We start from the raw sequence: 20,412 nt of genomic DNA on the forward strand, positions 1-20,412 counted from the left end.
AATTTTTTTTTAAAAATTGTTTAAAATTTTTAAAGACATTCACTTAATACTTTTAACTCAACTTATCTACGGGAACTCAAAAAACTTGGTAACTTAAGTTGTTACACTTGGAAAACACCACGCATACGCATGCACCACCATCGAATTGTATACAATATGAAGAGAGCTAGGTTAATGTACTTCCGAGGAAGGAGGAATTTATTTACCACAAGATGGGCTTGCACAACACAAGCAGCGCTTGCTTTTTTATGCTGCTGAGTGCTGCTTGACACACACACACACACACATATGTATAGGGTTTAGAGTAAATAATTGGAATTTTTTTTTAAATAATACTTGGGCCTTACATAATATTAATATAGCACAATTTTTTAAAGAAATATATATAGGTTTATACAAATTAGGGGCCCTCCCAATTTAAAGGCTAAGGCGGTTGCCTTGCCCGCATGTGCTCAGGGCCTCCCTTGCTGGGGTGGGATGGTCACAGTCGTTTGCGGGGGGAGGGAAAGGAGAGGGGGGTGGGAGAGGGAGAGAGAGAGAGGTTGGTGTGCTATTGTTGGGGTCGGGATAGGGCTGGGTTGATATCAGGTGAGGGAGAGAAGATAGAGCAATGACAGACTTTTCTTTGAACAATGGGAGACTTGTAAATGGTTTTTAAATTTTAATTTTTTAATATATTTTATTTAAAGCCACATAAGCAAACTAACAGAGTTTTTAACGAAAACTCACAATAGAGACTATTTGTGAGCACACATATTAACCTTGAGAACCACGAATAACCAAAATAAATAAAAAAACTCAATCTGAAAGTTTCATGAACCTCAAGGACGTTTTGTGATAAATCCAAAAGAAAAAGAATTCAGCTAAGGAAAGATATTCAAGTTGAATAATACAGACATGCCCTTTCCAGATAACAACCAGCTGCTTCGAACTACCCAAGAAGATGGAGAACCAAAAATCAATATTTCCTTTTTTCTCTGGTTGAATGGAATTAATTTACAAACATACATGAAATACAAGACAACCAAAGATGGAGGTAACCAAGACTGCCATGGCCTTTTCAACAAGCCATTAGACACAATTCCACACTGCTGTAGCCTTTTCTGTTCTCTTATGTTTTGCAATTTTTTGTTCCTTCATATTTTCGGACAAAAGAAACGTTTTCATTTATTTTTCACCACTTTCCGCTGAATGGCTTCACCATGTCACTTAAAACTCTCTGGCGTTCTGTTGGCTTCATGTTAGGCAGTTTCTGGTTGTGGACTCCCATTAGGTCCTGATCCTACTGCAAATTGTAGACCCATATGTTGTCCAGATTGAAGAACAAAAGCAACTTGTGTTGCTGCCAATGCTGCAGCCTCCTGTTTTACCATATTACAATAAGAACATTAAGGAGCAATTAAAAATAAGCCCAAATTCAATGCATCATGTTACAGTTTCGAAGTCTTAGATTCTATCTTTATAGCATTATTATGGAATATACCATGTACAAAGTGATTATTATGTAGCAAGATCAGAAAACAACACGAAAGAGCAGAATAGGAAAAGAAAAAAGAAAGAATCACCAATGTATAAGACTTAACATTTAAAAGTAGAATTGAAGGTAATATTAACCTGTCTTTGCTGTCGACGCTGCAAGATACTGATGGCCCAAGCCATAATATAGCAGGGCAAAAGAAATCCAGCCGCTCGAAGCAAGAAAAGCTGCAGAGTAACAACCAGTTTATCAGCTTCACCGAACCGTAAAATGACATCAATTTAAGGGATAATGAAGCACCAGACTGGCGAGTTGATAGAAAAAGTAAGTTCAAATCCACTTACAGAGAAAATAGCAGACGTGTCATCCCCATTGTCGGAATCTGTGACTCTCAGTGCATGCCGCAAGATCAGAAGGGCCATTAACTGCCAAATGCAGAGGATTAAAATTAAAATCAAACCTGATTTACCTCATACATAAGGAATAAGAATATGAGGAAGGAGTTAATTTCTACTCGGTAGGATTGCAAGTTTATGGGCTTACAATTAAGGCTGCTGAACGGAAGAATGGAGCTCCACTACTGCTTGAAGCAGAATATTCATCATATTCAGTATCCAGATACTGACGTTCTGCCTCTGTAATTGACAGGATGCGTGGATCGTCCAAACTCAAAGGAGTGCCAGAAAGTGTCCAGCCTCCACTGCAGGAAACATCCATAGCCCAAAGATAATCATAAGGCATCCATATCGTCTTTCATGCAGTTTTAATCACAAACATGACAGAAGTATTAAGTTAACTAGCACTGTTACCAAAATAATCAAAAGAAGTCACAAACACTTGTGATGAAACATAAGAAAATTTGACTCACCCAATTTCAATAGTAGTTTCATCAGATGGCGGACGAGGAGGTGCAGTATAGCCAGGTTGGTAAGTCTGTACATAATGCAAAATACCATCAATTAGAACAGAATGCAATTATATCGCTTGAAAGGAAAGTATTTCAAAATTTTCAAAATAAATACGATGCAGCAATAATGATTCCAAAGAACTTTGACATCCGATCTTATCCAAAAGTGCTTACAGAAAACAGAAGATGGCATACTTTTCCAAATTATGAAGGAGATCTACATAGTGTTAACGATGCAGTAAAAGCATCATGCAAATGAGAGATCTAGAATTGAATGTACACCTGTTTATGCAAATGGCTTCAATTCACCAATTCAAAAATAATTTTCTTAGAAAAGACAACCCCATCGTATCACATCATTTATCAAAAGTCAAGGTTCATCCCCCCGCCTTAACACACATAAATCCAGATGTAACTGGAATCCACTCACTACTAGCTTTTAATTCCTTCTGACATGGAGTAGGCCAAGGATTGTAATACGAAATTAAGACTTCACTTTTCGGAAAAGGAAAATTCAAGTAGCCAAGAAAGTCGAAAAATTACAAGCTTATGTGCAGCATAAGATTAGAGCACCAAAAATAGATAGAGAAAATTTCAAGCAGCATACCTGATGACAAATTTCACAAGTTATATCTCCTTTCTCATTGCACCAATGCTGAACGCACTTTCTATGAGCATACTGAAACAAATTTCACCACGCATAATGAGATCAGATAAACAAGACATAAAAAGAAAAGAAAAAAGACAGACAGAGACAAGAGGACTGCTAGACACTAGCTCATGGAAGCAATATTTGCTATACAAATCATCATTAACCAAAAATATCTTGCAAATGGATCGCAACAATTCTGTCAATTATATCAATGATCAAAGAAGTGCGAACAAGGAGACAAGAACGGTTCTTTTAATAGAAAATGTAAGACACAATGTTCTATTGACTAATGGATTCCACAAATTTAAATAGCTCTTAAACAAAGAAATAAAAAAAACAAAAACAGAATCCGGGAAATGCCCCTATAGATGCAAAAATTCTGAAGCTTTTCACCGACATCTCTGGTTGGTTAATATGTTCAGGAAAAAATTTCATTATCCACTGTCTGTCACCAAAGTTAAGGGTCATTTGCAAATAAGAAAACATTTCCTATAATCCCCCAAATCAATTCAAATCCCCAACAATTCTAATGACAGCAATTCAGCATTACATACAAAGTCAAAGACTGAGCCTTTATATCATATGATATTAAATATATACCTTGAGGCTGCCACAACAGGCACAAGGAGATTCCAAATTGCTAATGCTATCCTCATCCTGGCAAATGCGACACTCCGCCGTCTGAATCAGTGGCTCCTCCTCCTCCGCGCCCTCGGCTGACGAACTAGAAGACGGGTCGGCAGTGTCCGGGACCGGGTCGGGTCCAGCCGTCTCCGGCTCCGGCTCCGGCCCAGAACTGACCTCAGGAGGCTCCGACGGCTGCTGTGCGGCCATGGGCCTGAGGAGACGGTCAACGTACAACACCAGGTGGTCACTCATTGTCGATTGTATGCGCTGATCACACAGAAAACGACCTAATCGAATGTACCCAACACTAATTAACAACCAATTTCATTGAATATAAACTTCCAAATAAGAAGTCTTTTTTTTTTTTTTTTGAGTCAAATTTAACCCTAGAAACCCAGGATCGCGCTGGATTGACACAGCGGATCGTTAGGTTTCCGAGAGAAGATGAATTGGGGGAAATCTTACCTCCGAATTGGACAAGAAAATTGGAAGCGCGTTTAGATAATCGGGGAAGAGAGAGAATTTCGTTAATTTTCTAATTGGGTCTGTTTTCGTATTTTTGGATTTGCCCAAAATACCAAGCTACGTTTCTCTGCCCATTTCAGAATTTGCTATATATAGTGCTGGGTTATCTTTTCCTCGACTTCACCGAACGACTTGAGGGGTATTTTCGTCGGTCCAATTTTCCTTTGCCGCGTAAAACGACCGGTTCCGTTATACACGACAAAACAATATAAACCACTTAATTTTGATAAATGGAAAGTCCTTCATCATCGTCATTAAACTGCTAATCACCTCACCTAATCATCACTGTTGTTAGCTTAATGCGAACCCAAATTTAACAACAATAATACCGGAGACATCAACTTATTAAATTAAATTTTCAACACTAATAACATCATAATTTTTTATTTATTATATTATTTAACAAAGTTGGTGTCTAATGACATTTATTTAACAAATATGGGAGTTTGGAGATGAACGTGTAATATGGGAATGTAACAGTGCAATTAGGTTTGGAAATTCATTATTGAACTGGTCAGCCCAACTTTTGAACCGACCCTCAAGTCTACGCAGCTCCATGGCCACTTTTAAAGGGGTGTCAATATCATGGTCTTAAATTTTGCCAACTTCCATTTAAATTGTTCAAAATTGGAGGTGTAGAGCTAGGCTCTTTTGAGAGAAGAGCGAAAGAGTTTTATTAATAGGAGAGGATAAGCAAGCAACTAGTACAAAAATTGGGCAATGTATTTAGAAATTAAGTGAGCATCTTTACACATATGGTCATCAACTCGTTATTTAATTATTTCAACAAATTTGTGATGTATAATTGAATCGGTTTGAATTAATTTAGTAGGATAACGCACACATCAAAGTGGTAAGTAAAGACCAATAATTTCTCCACAACAAAAGTTAAAAATGGTAAGACTATTCAAATGAATGGCTATCTTTATATTAATTGCTTCCAAATGTTCTTCTGTTTGTCATACTTACTAATAATACAGCTTAGAAGATAATTCTTTAAAACGTTGAAAGTGATGATTTTGCTAGTAGAACTGAATAACGCGTATTTATATTTTATGAGGTTTTTGTTTTTGCCAGACATATTTTATGAGGTTTGGTTTACCATATCAAACAAAATTACAAGTCTAGAACGTTCTTAGAAATTTAAACAAGAAAAATAGCCACCAAGTCTTAGAGGTATACATTTATGATTTATCTATGCAAAACGGGAAGATTGGATTGGTTGCTTGCATTGCATTGGACTTTCAGGGAAGTAGCCCTTTTCTTTTTGAATAGTTTTGACCCAAGAAAGAAATTACAACTTCTCTGCTCTCTGACCCAAGAAAGAAGTTAGAAGGATGTGCTCACACAGAACCCCAAGTACATGGGTAAAGGCGCAGCTACAAGCCTCTTGCAGTACGTTCATTTTTTATGGCGTTGAAGCAAATATTGGCTTGAAATAAGTAACAATATTTTATGAAACGTTAATCACTGGAAGTTTGACATGTACAGCAGAGTCTAGCTCTAACCCAATTTGTTTGTTCTTTTGGTATGAGAAATTAGAAACCCGAAATTCCTATATTACTCGACTCCAAGCCAGAAAAGCGAAAAACATGAGGCCCATGGAAATTGGAAACCTTAAGACTGATGTGATGAAATAAGCTCTCGCTTCGGTAATAAGAACAAATAACAATTGTGAAGAAAGCACGTGTATTACCACATTATCATACAATGATACAACATTCTAAATCTCCTCACAACAAGCCTTCCCCAATTTTTATCCTAACTTCCTATTCGGATTTGGGGGTAATCAGAGAGCATGTGGTATAATTAATTGGAGGTATTGGCTTCCCTCCAGGTACAAAATGGGTATCTAAGCCTAGCTCCACCGGCACAAAAAATGTTACCACTAAATTCTGTGCAGATACCCACACTATACAATATCGCTTCTGGTCGATAACCTTATGAGGATGGCCTTGGGCAATAAACTGAGGCCTGCTCAACTCTTTCCTCCGGATCTAACATAACAAGTGTACATTCTTCCTCTAGAAGCTATCAACATCTCATCTACTAACACGAGTAACTATATACCGCCCTTTCTCCAGGTCATAAATTGTCTTCAACTGGGGCTTCCTCCACTTTGACAGAGACCACACTGTAAACATCAATATTGCAAAGATGAAAATTAATGATAGTAGAGTGGGGGAGCCATCACTAATTACGGTGCTAATCCAATCAGAATGCCGTACATCCAAGTCAGATGTGCTTTGCAAGATGAAAGCTCCCAGAGCCCAATCGAGTGGAATACTTCCCACCTGATTTGCAACCCTGATCCTGGCCACAAGAGTAGTGACAATCAATAAGTTCAAATGTTATGTACGTCATCATATACAAGTCTGAAGTAGAACAAGTATTACCTTTCATCGTCCATAGCAATTCCAAGACTATCATGAAGTAGGGCCACAGTATATGCTGAAGAGAAACAATAGTGAAGCAAAGCTTCTTCATCGAGTCGATGGTGTCTCTTCTTTAACTTTGACCAATCCTCTCCACAGAATTGTTGTCCAGCCATCATCAGGTCAGAAAGAAATGCTTTTGAAGCCAAACCAAAGAACTAAGAAAGCAGTAGAAAAAGAAAAGGAAAGAAAAAAGGGTGTAAGAAACACACAATTAAATGCATCTAAGTAATAATTCTACTGTATATGTTTGTTACAGAAATTTTAAATATTTAAAATATTTAAAAAAAAAAAAAAGAGTATCCTTGTTACTTCTCCCATGACATTAAAAAATATTGACAAAAACATTAATAAGAAAGAAACTGATGACTCGAGCATTGAGAAGACAAAACCTTGGATGTATGGAAGAAATTTTCTGTAGCCAAAAACTTTCCCTGAAGCTTAGGTATGAAATTTGATCCAATACTGCAGTGTTGATAGGAACATTTCTCTGATCCCAGGTAAAGAGATAATCATTGTCAAAAGAAAGTAAAAATAAAATCTGTGAAGCACAAATGTAACAATACAGTGAAGATTGAAGAAGAATATCTACAACCTTTTCCTTTTTGCAGCATCATTATTGCAGCAGATCTGCACTCAGAGAAGTTACCCCTTGATTGAAGAGTAGACAAATGTCTACTCTTCTCAACCGAAGAACTTGGAGAAAGCTTTGAAGACTGCATCTTATATGAATATCCTTTAGGAGTGCAAGGATCTATTGACATTCTTTTCTGAAGTGATTCAGCATCTGCATTACCGATAAAATATAGTAGAAATCCAGTCAAATATCATGTTCTAACTGTGAGGCTTTCAGAGCTATTGCCAATGTGCATTTGATCAAGGAATCAACAACCAAATCAGAATTTTTTTTTTGGGTAAAGAACAACCAAATCAGATTGCAACAATCAATTCCAACAAACTCTTCCGTTGGCCACCAAAATTGTTTCAATATAACTGTGTGAAAGGGAAGTAAGAACCACAAAAATATGCTACATCCTGGTGATCAGTCCAACAAAGCCATATTGCTAATAAGATCATCAGACAGACAGCCACATTATGACTTATGCTTCTAAAGGGATATGAAGTTCATGGATGCCAGACTCACAAGAAAAAATTGGAATTCAGCATGACACAGTCAAACAACTTGAGGTTCAAGGCATATGAAAAATCAGGCAGAAGGCAAAGCTTATATTTTTACCTGAGTTGAAGTCTCCTGAAACAATTGCTTCTTTCAACGAATCATATGCAACATTCTGCATTATCAAATTACTTCTGAACTTCAAACCATAAAGTAGCACCTTAATGAAAATTAAACTTCCAAGCTTCCATTTGTCGGGAAAACTTGGACAAGTTGATATATGCAAATGAACAGCATTAACAAAGCCGAACAAACCTGGCCGTAATGAAGAAGGCTGTGACTGTAGAGATTGTAAGTGACATTTCCATATTTAACAACACGTGAGAACTCATGAGGCACTGGATCACTTGAAACAAATGTCACCTGAAATAAAATTGGACCAAAAATTAATATCCCCAACTGTTGCAACTCTTTTCTCCGATATGGTTTTGGTACTTGTTCACGGACAAATAGCTAATCATATTTCCCAATAAAAAACACATTCGCGAGGCATGATATTTTTTGTGACTTGCAATTATGTTGTGATGAACGTATTGGCTCAGACCATAATTTTGGGGTCAGAAATCCAAAATTTCAAACGAATACCACAGGAAAATATTAATGCAATCACACCTGAGCAGAAGCTCCACCAAGTTCAATAATCCCAGTTGTCTGCAAAGGATTGCCACCAAGAGTGCCAAGGGCATGGTTTGCAACAACCCAAGCATATAGTCCTTCATCAGAGCCTACATCAACCATAATTTCAGAGAGTTGCTCATAAAACATGAACTCCACATTTGAAGTTAACAAACAATCAAATACAAACAATGTGTGGGTTGGCTGATATCAATTATGCACATTATTGTTGATAATCTTTTCTAGCATTCGAAATTGGCTCTTTTCATACAATGCCACTAAAATTAGGTCAAAAAAACTCATTCAAATCACTTCAATCGTATTGCAATTCGCAATAGATGCAAAAACCACAACACAATTCACAAATAACAGTACCTGTAATCACCGAAGCCCACTCGTTCTGAAACTTAAACCCAGAACTCCGAAGCACCTTTCTACAAGAGTCCAGAATGCGGTTCTGGGCATCCAAATCAAGCAGTCGGAGCCCCGCCGTGGCCATAAGCCTTATCTCCGTGTTCTCCCACTGCTCCTTGGGAACCCTACCCTTCCCAAATTCCACAAGCTCCCGCAATGACCCGCCCGCCGATTCCGGATCCTCCGCGTACGCCGAGAGCCCCGGGTTAACCCGCATCGACGACAACCCGTCAGTACCGAAATCGAAGACGGCAGTGTTGCCACCGTCGACTCCGTACCCGAACACGTGGATTCGGGTACCCGTACTCCCTCCGTCGATCACAATCCCGTACCGTTTCTTCCCAAAACTCTTCGAATTTCTCGCGGAAACGAGAAGATAGCAGAGTGTGAAAGCTAGTGCGATCGTCAGTGAAGCGATAATTAAGAAGCTTGATCTGTTGTTGTGCTTGGGGTTGCGAGAGAAGAGATTGGATCGGGTGCTGGGTCGGACTTGGAGCTTAACCGGGTCCATATTGTTGCTGTCGTAGTCGTCCGTCGGCTTCGAATTGACCCCTTTACGGGTATTCAACCGTCGCATGAAAAAATCGGTGCCGCGAGAAAAGAATTAGAATCATATGAATTTTGCAGATAATTGATAATAACAATGTCGTCGTTTGTTAGGGTTTTTTTCATGGAAATGTAAAATTGCAAATGCAAAAAATGTGAAGAAGAAAAGAAAATGAGATTTGGATCGGAGACGGAGAGGGCAATGATCAAACTCTCGCCCTCTCTCTGTGTCTCTGGTCTCTGGATGTTGTTGGTCTGAGAAACGAACGACCTTTTTAACTTTTACGTCGTTGCGTCCTCCTAACGCTTATGGCTTCCTCTACTCGTAAGCTCCCCGACCATTCCCGGTTCGGTTCACTTGTCCAGTTGTCCTTCTCGTCGACGCTTACGGTTTCCCGGTTTGGACCCTTTTTTAAACATTTTTGTTTCCCTTTTTCTTTCTTTAGAAAGAAAAATTAACATCAAAGAATTTAGGCAATGTTTGATGGCCAGGACTTGATATATTCAATTAAAACAGACATGAATTTAGTTTGTTGTTTAGTGGACTTTAAGGCCTGTTTGGTTAATAGAATAAATTTGATGGGAAATTATTTTCCATGTCATTCTTCAAGGAATGAGAATGGAAGATTCCTTTCTCACGTTTGGTAATGTTGGGAAAGTAACATGAAAATATTATTTTATTTCCTTTCTCATGTATGTTTTGAGTAAGAATGGAAAACAAAGTTTGTATAAATTTTTAATTATACCCATATTAAATCAAATAAAAAAAGAATGCATTTAATGATATATTGTAATTCTAAATTGCTAATGGGGATAAAATGACATAAAAATATGTATTTAATGTTAGCTCATTTTCCCAAACTTTCCCATGAGGGAAAACAAAACACAAGTTGGGAGGATGACTTCATTTTTCCCCCTCCTTTTTCATAAGTTAGGCAACGATTTTCCATACCTAGACTTACCAAACATGAGAAAATAATTGATTTTCCATTCCCAAGTCTCTTTTTCCATGAACCAAACGGGGCCTAAGTGTACAACAAATTGAATATAAATCTTGGACATTAGTCCATAAAACCATGGGCTTCATAACCCATCATTAAACATGGGTTTCGAAGCCAATTGCAAGAGAGCATTTCTCCTCAGCCTTCTCTTCTTCTCTTCTCTTCTCTTATCTTCTACTCTCTCTTCCCTCTGCCATATCTAGTTCAATCTTAAAGCCATTGATGCAGATATGAGAAGCTTCAGTTTTTCATTAAAAAAATTTCATATCTTGGATGAAAGGCATATGGCGGAAGAATCAAAATGGTGAAAGGCAGATTCATAATTTCTTCCTCTTTATTTTTTTTATTTTTATTTTTTGCAATCTTTGTGGCTATTTTTTTTCTTCTTCTTTGAGATATGTCGGGAGGTAGCTGAGAAGAAGAAGTTTGAAGATGAGCGACGAATTATTGGAAGTTTGAAAATCATTTTTTTATAAACTGAAAATAGATTTTGTTGTAATTAATTTGAGAATGAGAATATAAAAATGAAAAAATGGCAGTCTAAACTAATCTCAACTTTGGTACTGTATTGCACTAAATAACTGCTTAAAATCTAGTCATACTCCAACTAATCTAATGTAATATAAAAAGGTTAATTCAAAATCCAATCTAACCTACCAAGCGGGACCTTAACTATTTCAATTAAATAAATAATGTTTTGGCCGATTGGTTTATTTTAAGCACTTGGATGATTCGTTTGACTATTTTTGTTTTGTTTTGTTTATTCTATATTAGCAATATTAAAGGACTAAAGATCAAATACAATAATTTGGGTGTATAGATAATTGTTGTTAAGTATATAAGCTATAAATTCTTTGTTAGGGATTTTAAATTTGTATTTTTATATACATAATCATATTAATTTTCATTGTTTTTCGGTCTAAGTGCTTTATTTATTTATTTTTCCAAATTGGTCCAATCATTCAACTTGATTTATTTAATTAAAATAACAAGTAGCTATATTAAAAATCGATACTAATTGAGATAATAAGATAATATAATTAACAAGTAGGAAAGAAAAAAAAACAGGGTTTTGAGGATAGTTACTTGTGAGCCAAGTCGGTCCACGAATTTTCAGAATAGGCTAAACGAGCCAAGCCCATTAGTTAGCCAATCACTCATATTGGGCCATAATGACATTCTCATTGCATGAATTAAGATATCGTCATAATGACATTCTCATTGCATGAAAGTTCTTTTTTAAGTTATGTTATAAATTTTTCCGTAGTATTTTATAAATACTTTTTGATAATTTATTTTTATATGATATAATAATGTTTTCGATACTTTATTTTGGCAAGTTTTACTCAACATTGTTTTTGATATATACCGTAACCTAATAGAAAGATACCACTGTGATTACAGAAATTCTGCAACACATGACTAAATACACAGAAGCGTACCATGGTTGGCAAGATGGACTGCTTGTGGTAACATGACATTGACCGATCGGCAAGTAATCTTGAGCTTTTTTCTTTCTTCTTTTTTGTCCTTTTTTGCTGATGAGAGTATCTTTAGCAGCTACATCATCAAAATACCACAGATATCTTTGTTACTTAACTTTCAAATTCTTTATAAAAAGTTTCAGAATATGCAAAGCAGAGCCTTTGTTGAATTCTGGTCTACAAAGTAGAGCCATTGATCCGTGTCCATAATTTTGCCAAGCAATCAGTTAGGCGGAAGTCTTTAAGCCATGCCTCTAGAATCTGTGATGTGCCCTCTTGTTTTGGGTGACCCAATAGCGAGGGCCAACAAACGTTTTCAATTTTCTTGCCCCGAAAAGATGAGGTTAGGCTTCCCTGAGATTTACCATATATGGAATAGGGGAATATTTTGGACCAGGAGATGACTGCAATAATTATCTCATAATTGAGTTCCAATGAATATGACTTCACATGGTAGCATTAAAGATTTAGATATACCGATGCCTTACGAAACTTGCATGGTGGTGATTGATTTCGATTTTTTTTTTCTTCCTAAAGTTAGATTTTGTTGGCCAATGGTATATATGGGAATACATATTTCCGACAATCAATAAGAAGGTGACGCGTGGTATTTACATTAACTAATTATCCTAATTAAATTTTATTTAATTAGAAAATTATCTTTAATTTAAGATAAGAATATCTCCTTAAATCAAGGATTCGATTTCCAGCAAATCTCTTTGATTTATCATATCACCTTTTTTTGGGAAAGAATAATCCTAATTAAATAGGGATTATTCTTCAAACCCTAGGCAAGTAAGGAGGCTATAAAAACCCTAGCAAATTTCCTCTCTCTCTCTCTCTCTCTCTCTCTCTCTCTCTCTCTCTCTCTCTCTCTCTCTCTCTCTGCTCCGGCCACCACCACACACAGCTCCGCGTTACATGGCTCTCCCCGTGAGAGAAAACCTCCATCCTTTCCGTTGTTTGTCGTATCTTCCTAAGATCTAATTAGCTTGACTTAGGCATCGAAGAGCCTTTGGGCAACACACCCCGAGTGTGGTCTGTTAACTCCAAACTATTTTACACAGAGCGAGGAAGAAGAAGAAGAAGGAAGTTCATTCGAAGGGCGAAGGAATTAGTCTGCGAATATACTCCCGTGTGAATATTTGTACAAATAAATTGGTGCTTTCATTGACAGCTTCAAAATATACTCAAAGCGTTGCTCTCAAATCTAAAGAATCTGTTTCATTCCATTCATCACTCAAAGCCTTCCAAACAACCATAGTTGGAAGCAAACGTACGAGAAGCAAGAATGTCGCGACGACTCAATCTTCGACAGGTTTGAGCCAACATGAAGGTGCGGTGTCGAACCAGCCGCCGCATTGCACTGCTGTGACCATGACTCCACATCACGGCCTCAGGGCCGCCATCACGGTCTCACCTCAAGAAGTAGAAAAACTTTCGCAAGGTCAACCCCAGTTTGAAGAAATGATTCAAGTTGTCAAAGTAGATGACCACCAAGTAAACGTTCGGAGTGCATAGGCTTGGAGTGCAATCCATTGCATGAAACACCTTCTTGAAAACTTGGACATGGTGAACTTAAAACCCAAGGAAAATTAAAAAGGGCGAAAGGTAATAATCCTCGCGTCCGGATCGTTTGAGTCCTCGCGAGCCACGTCATTAGTCAAAATGTCCACTAGCCTAACATGCACGTTATGAAAGGACCCGCCCCGAATTTTTCCCAAAATCCGAGACGAATCCTTTGGAATTCCTGACATCCCCCGATGCAAGGCCCACTTACTAAAGACCGAGACTTTCTGCCGAAATTTCGGCAGAGTCTCCCCTATAAATTGGACATTTCCCAAAATTTATACCTGCATAAAAACACAATTTATATTCCCAATTGGCAGCATGCACAATATAATTTCATGCAGTACACACAAATGGCCTTCGGCCTTCCAATAATTCTCAACCAACTACCAAACGATTCAAATACAAATTAAGACTAACATTTAGTCTGCGGCTGCACCTAACAACCTTAGGCTGCCTACGTACCCTCCTTGAGGGATCAAGCCACACGTAGTTCTCTCATAAAACCTAATTCCACACTTAGGCGATACCTCATTTCATTTCTCTGTATTCCACATAATCTCCCCATACGCCGGTACAACCAACGCCACGTATGGGGTCTGTCAACACGCCGGATAACCTACGCCACGTGCGACCTGCACATCATATCACATAACTCAACGCCGGATAACCTACGCCACGTGAGACCTACACGTCATATCACATAACTCCCCATACGCCGGTACAACCAACGTATGGGGCCTGTCCCAACGCCGGATAACCTACGCCACGCGGGACCTCAACATCATATCACAAATCTCCCCATACGCCGGTACAACCAACGCCACGTATGGGGCCTGTCGACACGCCGGATAACCTACGCCACGTGCGACCTCAACACAATATCACAATATCTCCCCATACGCCGGTACAACCAACGCCACGTATGGGGCCTGTCTCAACGCCGGATAACCTACGCCACGTGAGACCTGACTTTCACTTGGTGGTGCTTGTAGTGAAACCAAGATCCAGGGAGGTACCTAAGGTAGTGCGTATAGCACTCCAACTAACATTCTAGACTCTTTTGTACCCTTGTACAAACATATATATATCATTATAATTTAATACTAATATTGCGTAAACCCCAATAATAGTCTAGCACCCGATAATCCCCCTGGGAAGGTGAGATTACTCCAGGAGACTCACGGTCAACCAAGAGTCGAACTACCCTAACCCTGGTCAAACGGGCCCACGGGGACCACGACCTCCAAACTCCAATCCGAAAGTTCCTATGGGTTCTATACAGTATAGGACACTTGTCCTGCAAGTTTGGTTCAGATCGGACGGTCGGATCGCTCACGATCGCACGATATAACGGTTAATATAAAATATAAACTTTAAATTATTAAATCGGAACATCGGGGCTCCGATTCACGATCCTAAAAATACCTAGTTTAACATATATTATTTTCGAGACCATCCAACGGTCCCAACCTATCGAACCCGGATAACGCCCGTTAGGCGATATCCGTTCGATAGTCAAACGACGTCCGAATTGAGATCCGCAAAATCCTACGCGCTCGTGACGGCACGAGGACCTCAAAACTGCCCAGAGACGCGCCACCACCCTCGCCCACGCGCCGCCACACGCACGGGCAGACCGGGTGTCCAAAGCGATTACGGTCCGTCGAAAAATCTTGGAACCGAGACTCCAAACTCCTACCTAGGTAAAACACCCTATTTGGAGTCACTTTTGTTCTTGGACAACCCCCAAAAAGTGGCCGGAAATGGCCGATCACGGCGGCCGAAGTTCGACCGATTTTCAATTCGAAAATCGAATTGGTTACGCTAAGAATCGATCTAATCCTACCCAACCATCAGCTAGAGCATGCAGAAGGGATGAATTTCCATACCTTGATCGCCAGAAATGGCGGCCGGAGGAGGGAGATCGGAGCCGGCGAAGTTTGGGCGAAAATCGCCATTTTCCGGCGGCTGGAGCGGCGGCCGATCTCGGGGGAGGGCTGGGTCGTGACGCCGAGGCCGAGCCGGTCCTTTTGGCCCCGGTCCCGACCGCAGCCGCGGCCGGTGGCCGGAGATACGAGGAGAGAGAGAGAGAGCCGACGGGAGAGAGAGAGAGAGAGAGAGAGAGAGAGAGAGAGAGAGAGAGAGAGAACCAGATTTTTATAAAAATCCCATTTTGAAATATTTACGATTGTGCCACTGGGTTTCTTTTGACCATATCTCTCTCGTTACAACTCCGATTCGAGCCCACTACGTGTCTATGAACTCGTCTCGGGACGACCTATCCAAAAATACAAGTCACGGTCCCAAACTCTCTCCGGTTAAAAATATGACTAAAATACCCTTAAATAATTAAATAATTAAATAAGGGTTAAATTTGGGGAAATTTGGGGTCGAGGTGTTACACGTTATCTAGTATGACAAAAGCGAAGCTGGCACGCCACTTTTGGAACTGAACCTCGGTGGTGACGCAATGCAAGTTTGCCACGAACCTCCTCTTGTACACCTGAGAACCACCTTATAAGTACATGGGCACTTGTAAACCTGATGACTGGCCTTCCTCGTCATATGACATGATGGCTGAACAACTGCAAAAAGAAAGAATTTCACAAGTCAAAAACCCTAATTTGTGGTTGAATAAAAAGGAAAACTGAAACAGAAGCCGCAGCCGCGACTAACGCTGCTGTCTATCACCGGTGGCACCAACTTTGCCGCTAATCGCACTAGCCACTGCCAACCGTCCTAGCAACAAATTTCCTCTCTCTCTCTCTCTCTCTCTCTCTCTCTCTCTCACATGGCTCCGTCCACTACCACACATGGCTTCGAGCCACCCGGCTCTCCCCGTGAGAGAAAACCTCCATCCTTTTAGTTGTTTGTCGTATCTTCCTAAGATCCAATTAATTGATTTAGGCATCGGAGGGTATTTGGCCAACACCCACGGTGTGGTCTATTGACTCCAATATATTTTATAAGAAACGAGGAAGAAGAAGAAGAAGAAGGAAGTTCAAAAGACAAAGGAATCAATGAGTTTTCATCAAAAATAGCCAAAATTTACCCTCTACTTTCAAAAATGTCAATTTTTATAAATTCTTTCAAATATAGCCAAAAACTCACCTAAATAGACACAAATGCCCTTAAAAATTAAAACCCACATAAACTTAAAAAGTTCAATTATATTTTGAGTTCTAGTTATTGATATATACTTGGTATCTTACTAAAGATCGAGACTTTGAAGAAAATTGATGCTTGAACTCGTAGGTGCCGAACAAAACCATCGTCTTACAGGTACCCATCCTCTCTCATTGAGTCTAGTCCCACGTTGGCCAAATAAGAAAAACATAGAAACTCATTTGCCAAGCAAATTAATGCTAAAAAAGACAATATTGTTGAGTATGTGTCACTAAAATGGAATCATTACAAGTAAAAAGGCTAATGTGACCAAATAAAAAGTGAGGCCTGTAAATTCGTCACATATAATGGGTATTTGTGACGAACTTATCAAGTCGTCACTCATAAGACAACGAAGACATCTGGAATTTTGGAGGAAGGCCAAATCCCTCACAAATAGTCTGGCGGTTTTGGGGGCAGAGACCAACAATTATTTGTGAGGCTTTTTGGGTCACATATGATATTTTAAGGCGTCACAAATTTTTAGTGCGGGAATATCTATCCAAAAAATGAAAAATAAAAAGGAATGAGCGGAAAAGTTTCCCGTCCCAAAATAAAATTATATTTTAGGGTTAGTGATCATCACATATTGGAACATGTGGGACCTGGCCTCACTTAGTCACATAAAATATTAATCAAAATTACAACTATTCATTCATCTCCCTTTGTTTATTTACTCTTTACTCACTCTGCAACCAAAACTCATAGCCATCTGCGTTTCTCAAATCATCGGCCAACGCAATTGATACTGTATCGTCATCGGCTACTTCTCCAACTACCATTATTGCTCCAGCGACAACTACCACTTCAACGAAAGCTCTTTCATTCCTAATTCCTCAACGCACCACAATATCTCTGTCTTCTTAATCCTAATATAGGTATCATATTTGTAATTTTTTTTATCTCTTTGCTTTTTTGGTCGAATCTCTTTGCTTCAGTTTTGGGTAAGTTGAGTGTTTTGGTGAATTTCTGCATGTTCAAGATTTAGGATTTATAGAATCATCATGTGATTGTTGATTGGTTTATTTGTGAAATTTAATGTTAAAGAAATCTCTTCAAGCATAATTTGATTTATTGGGTTTTTATGCACTGTTGTTAATTTGCTCTATTATCTTTGCTTTTCAAAAATAGGAATATGAATCGGTGTTTACTTTTCAAAAATCTCGTTCTTAGACTTCTAATTGGAGTTGTGCTTTAGGAGGAGATTGGGATGTGATAGGAAGTTTTATTGTTACTTTTCCTTTTATTTATTTATTTTATTAACTTTACTACTTTTTGTGTGCTTTCTGAGGCAATTATAGAAGAATATAAGACATCTAATCAATATGCTTTCTATTGTTGGCTACCTAAAAGATCAATTATGAGCCAAGCATTTTTGGATATCATAAAAAACATGAAAACTCATCATGCTGTTTGAAAGATTTGTTTCTACATAATAAATTTGGAACATGTTTATTATCTAATTACTTATGCTTGCTTTTTCTTTTGGCAGGTTGTTTTTGTTCTCGCTGCTACTTTTTTGCTAGGAGCAAGTTTATTAGAAATAATTTGTAGAGAGGTGAATTCCCCGGCCAATTCTCATAGTCATTAACTTTTCTTATTTAAGTTTGTGTATATTTTTGCTTCTATATAGTCGTTATAAATACAAGTTTTAAATGGATAGGTAGTGGATTGCCAAATGTCGTGATCGAGGAAACGATCAAATCATAAGAAAGGGATTGATGTTGCAAGACACCATGTGAATACCAGTGGTGAGATATTATGTCCATGTAGGCATTGCCATAATTCATTTTGGCACCCTATTGATATGGTACACTTCCATTTGTTGCAATATGGGATGGATGTTACTTATGACAGATATTACTTTAATCAGTTTTTTTAATTTCTAATTTATAGGAAGGGAAGCCTTTATCATTCATTGATAATTGGGAAAGGCTACATAAACACAGAGAGCATAATTGGATTAGTGAGGATGCCCAAGAAAAGCATGTAAGTCAATAATGATTTATATTAGTAGTGCACCCAAATTAATAGAAATCGTGGATCCTCTTACATATTTAGAAAACACTATGTAATACTGCTTTTTAGATGGGTGTTGGTTGATTAGTTCTTCTTACACAAGGTTACTAATGGCATCTTATATGTCATATGCAAGTTTAATTTGTTGGTTTGTCTATAGGAAAAAATGAAACAAATGTGAGATGAAAGGGCCAAGCTAATTGAGGAGTTGATGATGATATTGAGGCTGATTCAATAGGAGTTCCAATTGAGGCTGAGTTCAAGATCATGGGTGATGTACTTGGAGTGAAAGGTAGGACAGTTTGTGGTCTTGGTGCCACTACTACAAAAAGTGAAAAAGACGACCAGAAAACAACGACGGTCTAAGTGAAAACCGCCGTGGTTTATAAAAAGACGACGGTTCCAAAAACACCGTCGTGTAATACCACCTTAGACAACAAAAAATTGGAGATTCAAATGGCTGTTCAAAAACAACGACGTACCTAATTAAACAACCGACGTCTATTTGAAACAGATTTCCGCAGTGTAAAATCAAAGCCAACAAAGAACGGCGGAAGTTATGAATCGACCGACGTAGAAATTAAAGACGACGATTTCAATAAAAACCGCCGTTTTTACTCATAAAATAACACGACGAGGTTTTCGTATAAGACGCCGTATAATTACAAACAAATCCACGTCTTTAAAATAAAAAATATCGCCGTATTAAAATAATTTACAACGACGTAAAATATAAATATATCGACGTCATTATCATATAGTTCTACGACGTTATCTTTAAATTGTACTATAAAATTTAACGTCGTATTTATTCATTTAATACGTCGTACATTTAATTTAAACTGTCGTCTTAATATGAATTTTTGTTAACAATTTTTTTCTTTGATTTTCTTATCCTACGTCGGTAGATCTACTTAATGACAAGAATTGAAATAACCACGACGGTTTATATAGAAAACCGCTGACATAATCAGATTTTTCTGAGAACCCAAGGGTTACTAAATCTTAACAGATGGAATTCTGTTCCACATCATAATCTTAACAGATGACACAGATTTGCAATCAGAGAGACAATTTTTTGGAAGTTGATGATGTGTGTGCGTTTGTGTATCTACAAAAATTATACCTAACGTCTTTGCAAATTTGCAATCAGAAAGACAATTTTCAACGACGGTTATATTACACCTAACGACGTTTAAAAAATCAACGTCGCTCAAAAAATATATTACGTCGTCTTAGTATTACTTAAGACGACTAAAAACGACGACATAAAAACAAAAACAGTCGTTGTTTTTATATTCTTATTTTATTTAAATCTGTCATCCAAAAAAGAAACTTTACATATTCCAGAATATTAATTTCCTTCGTTTTAAATTTCCTCCGGAAAAAAAATCTATTTATAACGCACTGTAATTGAAAAATAAACTGAAAGGTCACGGGAAAATAAATTCTATTCATAATTTAAAAATTCAAATCCACGTCGGTTATATTAAACATAACGACGTTAAATGAAAGGATTCCACGTCGCAAAACAAATATTGCGTCGTGTTATTTAAAAACGACGTAGTTATATGTAACCGCCGTATTACTTTTTTGAAATGGTTTTATATATAAGCAACTTTTCGACTTACACATGCACTGTTTCCAAACCCGATTAAAAATTTCAATCTCCCGGAGAAAACTTTTCGTCTTTTTTCCTGTCAGAGCACTGTCAGAGTATCTCATCGTCTTCCTCTCGTCTTCTTCGTCGTCTCTGAACTTAAACATCGATCGTCTTCCTCTTGCTTTCATTGCAC

At 38.1% G+C, this 20,412-nt stretch overlaps 2 protein-coding genes across 3 annotated transcripts; both read right to left on the bottom strand.

The window, feature by feature from the left end:
- Window positions 1-787: 787 nt before the first annotated feature.
- LOC117615049 lies at window positions 788-4,248 on the bottom strand. The gene is made up of 8 exons (XM_034344028.1): window positions 4,129-4,248; window positions 3,637-3,950; window positions 2,992-3,063; window positions 2,346-2,410; window positions 2,021-2,177; window positions 1,822-1,902; window positions 1,615-1,704; window positions 788-1,361 (listed from the first exon to the last, which is right to left on the bottom strand). The coding sequence occupies exons 2-8, from the start codon at window positions 3,913-3,915 to the stop codon at window positions 1,242-1,244; spliced, it is 864 nt and encodes a 287-aa protein (XP_034199919.1). The 5' UTR covers window positions 3,916-3,950; window positions 4,129-4,248; the 3' UTR covers window positions 788-1,241.
- A 1,569-nt stretch (window positions 4,249-5,817) lies between these two features.
- Window positions 5,818-9,854, bottom strand: LOC117613040 (probable apyrase 6). 2 transcript variants are annotated; one of them, XM_034341690.1, is made up of 9 exons: window positions 8,791-9,773; window positions 8,413-8,525; window positions 8,056-8,163; window positions 7,861-7,915; window positions 7,219-7,410; window positions 7,016-7,113; window positions 6,585-6,781; window positions 6,417-6,501; window positions 5,818-6,322 (listed from the first exon to the last, which is right to left on the bottom strand). In XM_034341690.1, the coding sequence occupies exons 1-9, from the start codon at window positions 9,404-9,406 to the stop codon at window positions 6,287-6,289; spliced, it is 1,500 nt and encodes a 499-aa protein (XP_034197581.1). In that variant the 5' UTR covers window positions 9,407-9,773; the 3' UTR covers window positions 5,818-6,286. The 2 variants fall into 2 exon arrangements, with proteins under 2 accessions (XP_034197581.1, XP_034197577.1); XM_034341686.1 differs by having other exon boundaries at window positions 5,818-6,501; window positions 8,791-9,854.
- Window positions 9,855-20,412: the final 10,558 nt, after the last annotated feature.

The sequence above is a fragment of the Prunus dulcis genome, chromosome 1 (assembly GCF_902201215.1).
Source record: "Prunus dulcis chromosome 1, ALMONDv2, whole genome shotgun sequence".
NCBI lineage: Eukaryota > Viridiplantae > Streptophyta > Magnoliopsida > Rosales > Rosaceae > Prunus > Prunus dulcis.